Source organism: Thermobia domestica, chromosome 10 (genome assembly GCF_964235325.1).
Source record: "Thermobia domestica chromosome 10, izTheDome1.hap1.1, whole genome shotgun sequence".
In the NCBI taxonomy this organism is placed as follows: domain Eukaryota; kingdom Metazoa; phylum Arthropoda; class Insecta; order Zygentoma; family Lepismatidae; genus Thermobia; species Thermobia domestica.
Window position 1 is genome coordinate 34,443,649 of NC_137463.1, and position 13,698 is coordinate 34,457,346.

A 13,698-nucleotide genomic window follows, 5' to 3' on the forward strand; every position below is an offset into this window, starting at 1 on the left:
AAAAAAAAAAAAAAAAAAAAAAAAAAAAAAAAAAAAAAAAGTCTTATCCATATTAATTGTCATGTTAACAGAAATGGAATAGTGTAATGAAAATCAGATACCATCATTTATAGGAATACTGAGTCCGGCAGAGATTGTAATGTGCCCCCAAAGGATATTAAGTACTCCTGGTGGAGAATGATTGGTACAGGTGCAATTACACATTCGGAGGAATTATTACAACAACTTGTTGAACGTATAAAACACATTTCAAAAGTGACACAATACTGACCTTTTGTGTGTTCCTGCAATGATGATCAATTTAATTCTTAACTTTTCATCAATATTTCTGGCATAATACATGAAAGCCTTTCCTCAAGATGTTTTCTAAACTAAATTGTGGATATGTGTAGCTATTCACATTCTAGGATATAGTTAGCACTTCAGTAACAATAACAAATGGCCAAGGGCTAATATATTCCAAATGACGAAAACACTATAAAACACTCTGGGCCTTATGCAGAGTCGTTCTGACGCGTGATTAGTGCCATACTAAAGGGTTCTACTAAGGTATGTTTCCTGCAGTAGTCAGACTAGTATGACGCTAATCATACGTCAAAACGACTCTGCATAAGACCCTTTATATCTGCTTCCTATTTTTATATCGCAACGGCGAAAAACATAAGACCATCCATATTTCAATCAAATATTTCACTGGACACCGTTTGCCATAAGATTTACGGCAAAACTAATGATTTCGTCGGAAAGCGCATATAATATTACTGCAAGAAAGAAGATCGGTATATTACAGGTTCACTTATATTATTAAAGAAGAAATAATATGACTTTTTCAAATTTCACCGAAATTAAATGTATTTTATTTCGGAACGAACATTAAATTTCATTTTGGTCATACAAATTGCTATTTTCTGAACAAAACAATGAGGAAACCGAAAAGTTTATGTCCCGATATCTCTTCTTGTTTTAAAGCCACAGTTAGAAAACATCAAAAACTGACGAGAACCTATAAACGCAAACAAGCGCAATTTGTAACTTCTGGTGGCGCTCTGATGGAGGCGTCAGCATATCCCTAGTAGCTATTTGGTTATTTACTGGCTGTCTGAGAGCCGTCCTGACTGTTTACACATTAACATGTGCAGACAAAAAAGGAGACGGATGTAGTGAAATAGGAGATTATTGAGTCGTATATTGGTAAAGTCAGTGAAAGGGAAGTTGCCTGTAAACTAAAAATGAGCAAAATTTGCGTACATCAAACTATCAAGAAATTTGTTGCAACCGGTAAAGTAAGCCCAATTTCAGGTAGAAGGCGACGCTGTCGTTTAATTGTACGAACTGGCCGACGGATCGTGGCGTTTGTATAGACTGTATTGATGAGCTACAACACATGAAATACGTGCGAATTTGGTTCTATTGTGTCTCGAAGAACAGTATCCAGATGACTGAAGAACGCTGGACTGTCATCTTACATCCAACGTCCAAACTTTTGCTAACAAATAAGAACAGAAAGACTCCCTACAAGTGGGCAATGAGGCATCGCTCCTGGATCAAGTAAGAATAGAGAACTGTGTTCTTTTCAGCCCCGCAATTCATCCTAAAAGCTATTTAGTAATCGTGCTGTGAAAATCGGAGACGATGTGCCAGAATGCGTCGTTCCCTGGGTCCAGAAAGGTATCAGCTCTATAATGGTTTGGAGTTGCATGTCATTTAAGAGTCCATGCGAACTTGCTTGCGTTGACGGAACCATAAATTCCGAAAAGCATCTCCAACACAGGAGCGACTTTATGGTTCCATCCAAAAAGAGTGGTTATATCTACAGGACAACACCCTTTGTCACGTTTGGAATGGAAGAAGACTATGGAATGGTTTCAGAAGCACCGCGTCCGTGTTGAAGAATGGTCTCCTCGATCCCCCGACATGTTTCGATAGAAATGGACAGAAGAGTGAGGAAATATTCTACGTCTACAACACAACAGGTGAAACAGCAACTGACAGAAGAATAGCTGTCATTCAAGAAAAAGATCAAGCTGTTTGAAAATCTGAGGTCGCAGCTAGTTGCTCATGAAAGGATTTAACTAGCTAACAGTTTTTGTGCAACCTCAAGGCACTGATTAATGTAGGTAAATGGTTACCATATTAGGTTTTAGCAGGAGATCGCTGTTCGAACCCTTGCAGGACCGAACTTTTTTTTTGACATGCTCCAATTTTAATTTGAATCCATACACAATGTGATAAGTAGACTTCGGAATTTTAGGCACCAAAAAGTTTAATTTTAGGCGCCTAAAATAGGTACTAAAAATAGGAAAATAGGCGCTAAAAATTAAAAATAGGCTCTAAAAATAATAGTATAAATTATTACATACCCCTTTTTATTAACATCTTTTGTTTTCAGTGAATCAGGTGATTCATTCAGTACACAACTTGCTCATTCGTAATTTTGGAAACAGTAAATTACCAACAGTTTCTCAAAGTTTTCGACTGTCAATCTCTCTCTTTTGTCTGTAAGGATCATCTTTGCTGCCGAAAACGATCTTTCCACTGAGACAGATGTTACAGGAGCATACTTAAATTTCGATACATTTTTCATTTCCACTTCGTCGGGGATGGTTTCATCCTCTCCCATCAAAACTTTCCCTATACGAGCCAACACAAGAAATCCCTCATTCTTCTTCACTACACTTTCCCACTTACACTGCACTTTTTCCCCAACTTTCCCCGTAGCACTTTGGATTTTCTTTTCGGCTTCGTTAACTACTGACACCTGTTCACTAAGTGGCTTTCCCGTAGCTTCCAACTTAGTGATCGTCGTAGGTAAGAATGAAAAATTTGACTTGATATATACAAGATCTCTTTTGAGAATGGGATCTTTGAAAAGTTCCTTCAAAACTGAAACACTTGCAATGTTTTCCACACCAGGAAGTTCGCCAACAACACCAGCAATAGCGTCCAAGTTCTCTGCGTAATACAAAGCTGCTTCAAGCCATGTTCCCCAGCGCGTTAGGACAGGTTGTGGAGGAAGAGAAATGCCAGGCAGTTTTTCTTTAAAGACAGCGATTCTCGATGGGGCTTTGCAAAAAGTTTTTTTCATGTTAGAAATGAGGGCATTGACTTGAGGAAATTCGTTCCTGATTGTTTCAGAAATTCTATGAAAAGCATGTGCTACACAGGTAACATGGATGAGGTTGGGGTAGAAAGGTTTTAGGTTCTTAAACGCAGCAATCATGTAAGAAGCTGCATCTGTGCAAAGAAGAAGAATTTTAGAATCATCCACACCACTAGGATACAGAAGTTGCAAACTTTTGTTCACGGTGTAAGCAATTGTCTGGGCACTCACTTTCTTAATTTCCTTGCTACTTAACAAGTGAGGAGTTGAAGGTCCATCTTCATCAAGTTTTCCTACAACAACATTCACTATGTATCTATTGCATGCATCAGTAGTCTCATCGACGCCTACCCAAATGCTGGAATCGCCAATATCCTTTCTGATTGTATCAAGTGTATTGTTGTATTCAGAATCCAAACACGTTTTCCTGAGTGTTGACTCACACGGTATCGATTGCTGGCACCACTTCTGTAAAAACTGTCGGAATGTTTCATTTTGAAGTGTGTTCCATGGGATGTTGGCAGCGACAAGGGCTCTAGCAAGATCCGCATTAAATGTGTTCGCAGTTCCAGATTCAGATCCAGATCCAGAAGGCTGAGTTAACTGTGTCTGTTTCTGTTGTTTCTTCGCTTTAGATTTGGCAAGATGTCCAGCACCATCAATGTGTTGCTTTAAGTGGCACTTCTTTTCCTGAGAAACCTTAAAAAAAAAAAAAAAAAAAAAAAAAACGCTTAGAAATATATTTTCAAATGCTTCTTACAAAACTAGTGAAGATGGTGGCGTTTTAACTTTAATTTCGGTTTCAAATTCTCTAATTTTCTTCGTGTACATTGCGACTAGTATTTTCAAACGGGTCAGTTCGGGTCAGCTTATTGTTGGACACCCTCAGTAACGGGTCGGGTCAGGTCAGCCTAACTCGGGTCACGAGTCTGGTATCGTTAGACCAACTCAGTTCACCAGTCGGGTCGGGTCAAACTATCTCGGGTGACCCGACTCGACCGGTGAACTGAGTTGGTCTAACGCTACCCGACCCGTGACCCGAGTTAGGCTGACCTGACCCGACCCGTTACTCGAGGGTGTCCAACCAAAAGTCGACCCGAACTGACCCGATTGAGAGCACTAATTGCGACAACTACCATCACTGTTTGCTTGCCTTTCTGGTCGTAATGTGCTTTTTTTTTTTTTTTTTAATCGGTGAACGTTACATTATTGATTTAAAGTTGACAAAAAGGCAAACTTGTTGGTCTACCTCGTTAAAGACCAATATACCCCAGTCCCATTTCGAATCAGAACAGATCAAATAAAAGACTAATCGATGAGCATTTTACTTCAGAATAATCCCCAATTTACAGACAGAAGCAATAAAATTGTATATCAATATCTGAGAAATAATATTTAATTTTAAGCACTGTAACTAATTTAATTTTAAGCACTATATTTTATTTAATTTCGAATGCTGACACACTCCAACTTGGCAAAAATTAAAACATAATTTGGCAATATTTTGTTTGAGATTTGGATGCCAAAATAATTGCATGAAAAATTTCAAAATATCGTCCCTTTAAAATTTTCTTTAAAACTGTAATTTACAAAATTTTTAACTGATTTGAACCAAATTTTCCCCAAAATATGATTAAAATGTTTCAGTGTGAAAATCAGTGACCTGTCAAAAATTTAAAATAAGGGCCGTTTTAAAATTTCAAAAATTCAAAATTTTTGCAACTATCAACTGACAGAAACCAAAGTTAGAACGAAAATAAAGTATTAGCAATGCCTTAGTTGAGCGTGAACATCAGCATGATACAATAAATAAAATTGGCGTTTTTTAATTTTTTTTTTTTTTGGAAATTAGTTGTCTCTTGCGGCCCTGCGACAAAAGGTGTATGGATATTCTTCATCAGGAGAGAGAGAGAGAGAGAGAGCAATCGATTAGAATTCCTTTTTTTTTTTTTTTTTTTTTGGCTTTGGGGAGAGAACATCAGAGACAAATTCTTCCTTTCTTAAGATCTGTCCTAAAATAAAATTATCCGCAATTGTAATTCTTGTTAGACGAGTGTCAGACTGTTCTTTTCTTGCCCCTGTGTGGAATTTATTTGTCTGTAACTATGGATGGAAATCAATAGCATCTTAAGACAATAGACAGTAGCACCTCGAGCAAAATTGATAAATAAAAAAACAAAGAGACAAACAAGTTTCTGCTTCGTAAAACAAGTTCTGAGACAATCTATGAACCTCAAACGCCGTTATTTAACTATTAACAGATCTTTTCTTTCTTTTTCGAGAAAAATAACAAAAAAAAAAAAAAAAAAAAATGGCCTTTAAACATTTTTCCTATCTTTTATGCTTTTCAAGATATTGACATTTCTAGTTTTTCTTTCAAACTGAAATCCTCGTTTTTAGATATTTTCGGGATGAAAGGATATATCCAGTTTCCTTAACTTTTTAAAGATAATCAATATTGGCATTGCACATTTCTTCTTTCAAACTTTTGGAACTGTTGGCATTTAAAAAAAATTGAATCCCGCCTTTCTTAACTTCTTTCGTATTTTTTTTTTTTTCTTTTGAAAAACGAGATAGCAAAAATATGTTTTCTTAAGCTCCTGAAACTGTCGAGTAATTGCTGACATTAAACATTTTTCTCCGAAAAGAGGACCCCTTTTGGAGTTACTGACACAATATGTCAACTTTAACTTACATTGTTTTTAACCTTTACCGCTTTTTTTCGGGGGGGGGGGGGGGAGTCCTTCGGAAAGAACCGAGAATGCCATGTCCGCTTTTCTCAAGATCCCCGAGAATCCCTAAAACTGTTGAATGTGTAAGTCTAGACACTTTCTTCCATTAGCACTTTCAAAACCATCGTTCATATATTTCATTTAAGCAGGCTGCTAGAAGTCTTTACATTTTAAAGATTTTCCTGTGTTACAGGATTATTTTTATGTTTTTTCTTAACTGATCTAAATTCCATGTAAATTAGATTTTCACGAGTTCAGCAGCTCAGTAACGTTGTCTCTTAAAATAGTTAACCTCCCATTGATAAAGGTTTTACTTTAGCTAGCTATACAGAAACAAGGAGGGGGGGGTGTACAATTGATTTAATTAAATTTATAAATTCTGTAAATAAAAATAGCTTTTCTTACCTGCTTGCTGCACAATGGACAAAAGATTATTCTTCCATCGTATGTTAGATCTGGAAATTCTTGCAACCACTGGCGAATCAAGGTACTTTTTGAAGACTTCTCCTTTGGCATTGTTGCGTATGATACAAAACTTCTTTTTAAGAATCCTCAAGATCTGTGACTGGGCTGTAAGCCGTTGAGTCCAATTGTTCATGCGTTGTAGAGACGATGTATCGTTCTTGAACTACGTGTTTAAGATAAATCACTGCACTGACCCGAAAATGATACATGGATGGATACTCCAGTCAACTGAACCGCGTCACTTCATGAATCGTTTCTGTTCGTGGACTTTGGTTTTTCCCAAATATTGAAAGCGAAGACCCGAAGAGATTCTTGCTTCAATAGAGCTGTGTGTTGATTTGTGAATGTGTGTGTGTAAACTATTGTCCAAATTCCAGAGAGCTGAACGGATCACAGAAGAGCTGAAGTGAGCCGCTACAGAAGAGAAAAGGTGGAATAGTTCCAAGAATGCAGAACGGCAGGGAGGGGAATATTGGTTACTGCGATATGCACTTAGCAATAGCTTTGGTTTTGCCCCTGGGGAAAGAGAGACAGACAGAAAGAGATAGAGATCTTTCAGTACAGTGTCTGCAGGATGCAAAGGGATGGTTTGTCTTTGTCTTTCACAAATGGGCTTGACCTTGAGCAGAAATAGCTCAACTTTTAGAAACAATTTTTTACATACAACCACCCTCTGCGTTTCACTTCTTCATACGAGTTAGACTAAAATTAGCCTCGACAAACACACTCACTCTGCCTTCAGATTTGTCAATTAAATTTCACTCAACACTAAAAAAAAAGTTTATTTAAAAAATACAGGAATTTTGTATTTTTTGCAGTTTTAGGCATTTTTAGGCCAAAACGGCCAAAATAGGCGCTAAACTCCATTTTAGGCATTTTTAGGGCACTTATAAAGTGTTTTAATAGGCTTAATTCCTCATGATTCGTAAAGATCCGAAGTATTTTTTACTTCCTATAAAGGGAACAAAATAGGCATTTGCCTTAAAATCCGAAGTCTAGTGATAAGCAAGATGTTTTTCTATGGAGAAGGAAAGAGATATTGGAATAACGGGCAATTCGAGTAAGACTATGAATAGAGACAAATATTCACAAACTTTTTTTCCTTCAGTTGTTACAGATATCATATTTTCAGTTTATTTTAATCTCTCTACATACAAATGTAAGTGGCTATGTTTGTGACTTCTCATACCTCTTGAACCACCCAACCGATCTCGATTAAATTTTCAACATAGATGAGGTGCAGGCCTGGGATGGTTTTATCATTTCACTTGAACGGTGCAATTTAGGGGAGGGGGAGATTTTTAAAAATTATCGATCTTAGTGCCGAATCGATAGTTTTCGGGAGCGCTGAGATGAACAGTGACACTTCTGATGCTTTTTAAATCCAAATTCAGCCCCACAACTTGAGACAGGGGGAAGATTATATATATATATATAGATAGATAGATAGATAGATAGATATAGATATATAAAGGATCGAAAATTACATATGTTAGTGTCGAATGCATAGATTTCGGGGTCGCTGCAATGAATAGTGAGACTTCTGATACCGTTTAAATCCAAATTCAGCCTCGCAGCTTTGGGGAGGAGGTGGGGAGGATATATATATAAAATGATCGAGAATGACCGATATCAGAGCGCGCTTCGGTATTAGTAAAAAGTGACTGACTAACGGAACATATTACTTGTTTTTCTTATTTTAACCCAACAAAGCAGGTAATTGAGGCTAATAATTTTCTAATTAATGTATGATCAGTGTTCTTTTTTTATATGCAGTCTGTACTAAAATAATACATTATACACACAACGAAAAATAATATCTTGGATATGTGGCGCTCATTGAACAACACGCTCCAAACAATAGAGATAAATCTTAAAATGGAGATTTTTTTCGCGCATTAATTGCATAGCGAAAGACTGTTTCGCTCCTCCATAGGCTTACCAACTGTAGTCGCCGGCTTGAAATGTTACGTATCAATTGGGTTGCGAAGCCGGCAAAAGTACTGGATCTGACCTAAGGGAGTTACAACAATCAGGGGTGCAATTATTTCTGTTGTTGACTGTACATAATAGGTCAATGTTTGTATGAGGAAAAAAAAAAAAAAAACACTTTTTGTTATAGTATAAAATATGTTTAATTTCGATGAAATTGCAAAAAGTCATTTTATTTCTTCTTACGGCAAAAGAAGGGTGATCCTGTAACATGCTGATCTTGTTTCTTGTAGTGTTACATGCTGTTTCCGACGAAATCGTCAGTTTTGCCGTAAGTCTCATGACAAAAGATGTACTCCGAAATATTCGGTTCAAACATGGGTGGCCTTATATTTTAGGCCACTACGGTATAAATGACTTAAAAGTGTACTATTTGAGCCTATATAAAACTAATAATTTGTTTCCAGCTTATATTTACTCATCTTCTGGCCATTATCGAAGAATTGTTTGAATCAATTCATTATCTTCCACACCAAAGTAATGCATTTTAAGTACGATATAGTGTTCTACTCTGGTGTTGAAGAAGAGGACACATTGTTTCAATCAAATTATTCATAGTGGCAAAATACGGGTAAAGATAACCTAGAAAAGTAACTATTAGTTTATATAAATAGCGGACTTTTGAGTCATATGTATAAAAGTAGGAAGTATATTTAAAAACTTTCATTATTTGATTACATTAAACCTTACATATTGGTTATTGCTACGGAAGTGCTATATTCTAGAATGTAAACATATTCACAACTTAGCCTAGGAAATATCCTGAGAACAGGCTCATGTATTATGCCAGAAATATTGATGAGAAATTCGAGTTAAAGTGATCATTATTATAGGAACACAAAAAAAGTAGTACTGTGTAAATATTGTATTTATACGTGCGAGGAATTATTGTATATGTATGAACTTCTAATTTTATAATGAAGTGCGAAAGAACTGACGTAATACTAAAATATCTGTTAAAAACTACGGAGTTATTATTGAAAAAAGACATTTCGTAGTTTCGTTTTTCTGTTCAGGTGTATAAGTTAAGAAAACTTTTCCATTAGGCTTTGATATATTGAGATCATACGTGTTCTTAATCATTAGGGATCTCATGTAAATTAATTTTAGTTATCTTTTATACGTTACAAAATACTTGTTTTTTAGTGCTAATGCATGAGATGATTAGAAGTTAAATTTATGGGTGTAAATATATTATTTTTTTTTCTTTCTTTTCTGAGGTAATAAAAATATCTGACAATACTCAAAGACTCGTTTAAAACAGTAGTTGATATATTTTTTTCTTTCTTCCTACGTGATATATATTTGTGTGTATTTTTAAGGTATCGTTCACCCAGACGTCGATCTCGAAGCAGATCTAGAAGTCCACGACGTTCTCGATCAAACTCCAGGGATCGAAGGTGAGATGTCTTCATGTAATTAGAATAGTCTGAAACGGAATTTTTGAAGACAGTGCTGTTGTTCATAAGTTTCATACTATCTACATAACTTTTAGCTTAAGAAGCCCGAAGATTCATTGCTGTTGAATTCTGTCTAGTCATAGTCCTGTTACCTATGTGCCCTCCTAAGGAAAATTTATATTGTCGCAGGGAAGAAAGGTTTATGGAAAATACCTTAAAGTTATAATCAGTGGCGTATTTACGATTTTGTTTCGGGAGGGGCTTTGCTAACTTTCGGGGGGGGGGCTTTGCCTGAAAATGTGAAAATTCCGCAAGATATTTCATATACTTTACTATAGTAAGTAAGATTTCTGGGGGGCTTAAGCCCGGAAGCCACCCACCCCCCTAAATACGCCACTGGTTATAATTGAACCTCTTTTTGCCCCTTAGGATGCGTATTTGGATGAAAATAAAATGATAGAAATCCATCTCAATCCAGATCCTACCTACGTTCAAACATTCATTTTCCACGAAGCAGTTGCTTTTTGTGAAAAATTAAAAACCTTTTCTTGCTTAGGGTACACATTTTAATAAAAGTGTAATAATAAAGCCCAGACCTAACCAAGTACTATTAAAAGGATTTTGAACCATTATTTTATCAGTACAAAATAAGTATTAAAATTTTATAGACATTTCCCGCATTAGGAACATAATTTTCAAAAACACTTGAACACGTTTCAACTTAAGCAGTATAAGTTGCGAGGAGTGACAATTGCCACAATAATAAGTAAAAGTTAATGCTTCATACTCACCGCTACAATCGTAACACAATAGGTTGCGAGGGACATAGCTGACTTGAAAATCATGGGGCTGACGTGAGATTGAAAAAAAGACTAAAAAAGTAAAAACGTGGGAACATGAAATGATAAATATGGTTATTCGAAGTTAACAAACCACGTCACGTCCACGAACATTATACCGAATGAACCAACGTTAAACTCTGTGAAGATAGGCACTGTTCATTGTTATTGTGCCTCTTTCTTTACAATAGGCGACAGTACGTAGTGAAGAGGTCGCTCTATGTTGAATTAATTTCACCTTTGCGTAGATTAAATTCAGAGTTGAATTTATAAATGTAAAAATAATCCTTAATTTTATATTCCTAAGGTTAAAAACTACGACTTACTTGCTATTGTGATGTGTCAACCGACTTTATTTCTATATACAAAGTTTCGTCAGTCGAATTTGAGGGGCTCGTGAAGTACTCAGTTTTCAGTATAAATTTTGAACCCCTCCTCTTTAGAATACGCATTTTAATGAAAGTGACATGATGATAACCCGGCTTCAGCCAGGTGCTAACAATTTTCCAAAATTCATTTCAAACGGTTCATCCATTTTCTTGTGATAATGAGACAAACATCGTCGACTTGAATATGAAGAAAGAAAGAAAGAAAAAAAAAACCCTTAGAAATGGAATTTTCGAAAACGTTTGAACACATGTCAGCTTAGTTTTATTAAAGAGTGTATATACCACGTGTAATGTTTCTAATTCGAGGGACTATTGAGATACTCTGTGTTTGCCATAAGTTTTAAACCATTTCCTCCCCTTCTTCCGTCCTTTAGCTTACACATTTTAAAATTGTAAATAGCCTACTATTTCTTACCTAGAAATATGCGAAGTCAACAAAGTAGATTTGTATAACAGACAGAGGTACAAACATACATACATTCAACATCACATACGATTATCCTCTATGATGATGTTGGTTGGATTACTTAAATGTCATTTCCATAGTCTCTTTCAGTCCGATCGCACTTTTCTTTCTAGGAACGTATTCCGCTCAAGATAAAAATTGTATCAACCTTGTTTTTATTCCTAGTAGACTGAAATAATTTCCTGTATTACAGATATTTTAGCAAGTATCTATTTTCAAGGACCAACAGCGGCTTAAATCATATTATGTAGTAAAATCTTCACATGCTTTTTGCTTCAACATCAGTGGAAATTTTTAAATTTATATACGAAGTAACCGTGTTTTGAAGAAACTGTTATATTTGGGAATTCACTTTTATATTCCTCTTTATACTTGAGGTTTCACTCTCCTATACTCTCCCATGTAAAATTATGTTTATGCAGATAAGTGTACTTACCATATTAATTAATACCCAATTCTGTATTTATTATTTTTATCCTGTGGAACACCACGTCAAGAAGAGTTTCGAAAAGATATTAATACTCTCAAATACTTGTAAGAAAATAAACATAGAATTGGGTTATAATCAACGTGTTAAATGCACTTTAACACACTTACATAAACGTAACTTTATGGAGGAACGTACAGGAGTGTGAAGCTCCCAATATAATAGTTTTTCTAAAATACGTTACTTCTTGTGTGAATTAAAAAAGAAAATCCATTAATGTGAAAGCAGAAAGCATGTGAAGAGCTTATTGCTTAATATGACTTAAACCGCTGTGGGTCCTTGAAAATGGATATTCGTCAAAGAATCCGGAGAATCTGAAATTAATTCAGCCTATTGAAAATACAGAAAGATTAATTGTATTTTTATCTTGTAAAATGTATTTCATATTTTCTGTTTGTTAGTGTTCAGATCGTCTTAGATGGTACCATTTTATCAGTGCGGTGTTCGGTGACATATGCGTTTTGTGAATTCCGTGCTGCAGAACTTTTCTCATCTACTGGTTTCTTCTTGTACTTTCCTACATCAGCTGTTTTTCTCGGGCCATATGCAGAGTCGTTTTGACGTATGATGAGCGTCATACTAAACGCCTGACTACTGCAGGATACCTATGTTAGTCGAACTCTTTAGTATGGCACGGATCACACGCGAATCAGGCCCCTTAATTTTATTCTTTTGTCTATACCCTCGTAGCATCCATCTTCCTCGTAGTTTCAAAATTTTGTCCTAAAACTGTTAACAATATATTGTATTAAATAATAATAAGCATCATGATATTTTGGAGTAGACGTTTTGTACAATTAATCGGAACATAAAGAATCCGAAGCGAACATTGTAAATAAATAAAACAATATTGCGAAACAGAAATAAAGAAAAAGTGTGTTATAAGAGTTTCGCTAACGCTTCGTCAGACAGGGTTGGATCAGGGGGAGAAGCAGGAAAATTGTTTAAAACAGAAACTGGGAAACATCCAGTCTACAAGATAGTGTTGCCAGGTTGAGAGTAACAAGAGTTTAGTGGAGGAAGATAAACTCACCGCACCGGTCAAGGTGTTGGTGAGAGTACAGGAGAAAAAGAAATAATACTTACTGGAGAATAGTAGAAGTAAATAGAATGTATAAATATATGGGAAATAATGAGCATAATAAGTAATAGTGAAAATATGAAAATAAAAGGTAATAACAATAAAACTAGGTATATGATAAATCAGTTCGCTTCATATTATGAAGCTACGACGTACTTCAAACTGTGGAGATTTCAAATAGAGGGATAAGGTTGGAGAAGAAAATTATTCTTTGGAGCTGAATTCAAATAAAAATAAGAACTTCACTATCTTTAACTGTTTTATTTTGGTGTGTGTTGGCCGATGAACGAACAGAGTGATTTCGTTCGATTTTCTGTAATTATGCATAGCATACCCTTGTTAAGTTTAAAAGCTAAAGTGTGGAAGTGAATAGATGATTGAAACAAAGGCTGTGGATAGGTTGGTAGTAATTTATTTTTCCAGTGCTTCCTGAGGGACATGGAAGAAAGAAAAAAAAGTACCGAAAATTTTATGTATTATATTACGTAGCATTATTATTGTTTATTATTTCTTATAATTTAATGTTATACTTTTTATATGACCAAATATTATACAGGTATATCCTATAGATGAACTTATTCCTGTATGTTAAATCACTTGTTTGTACTAGCTAAATTTTGGTACCTTTTTTCGGAGATGCAATAACTGCTCTTCCTCGGACATATCACAAATTATACTATGTAATGGAACTTGTGCATTTCTGAGCTTTTCACGCACCTCTTTGAATTGCTTATAAGATCTTGAACT

At 35.5% G+C, this 13,698-nt stretch overlaps 1 protein-coding gene across 4 annotated transcripts in view; it reads left to right on the forward strand.

Moving 5' to 3' along the window:
* LOC145662430 (RNA-binding protein 1-like) overlaps window positions 1-13,698 on the forward strand; it is a 36,797-nt gene that overhangs the window by 18,240 nt on the left and 4,859 nt on the right. For 3 of the 4 annotated variants that reach the window (XR_014127035.1, XR_014127036.1, XM_081727994.1), the window contains one exon: window positions 9,612-9,689. Coding sequence is in view for 1 of the 4 variants with exons in the window: in XM_081727994.1 (XP_081584120.1) it covers window positions 9,612-9,689 (78 nt within the window). In the remaining 3 variants the exon portion in view is untranslated. Of the gene's footprint in view, window positions 1-9,611; window positions 9,692-13,698 lie in introns of those variants that run through there. The other variant, XR_014127034.1, reaches the window with a different exon arrangement.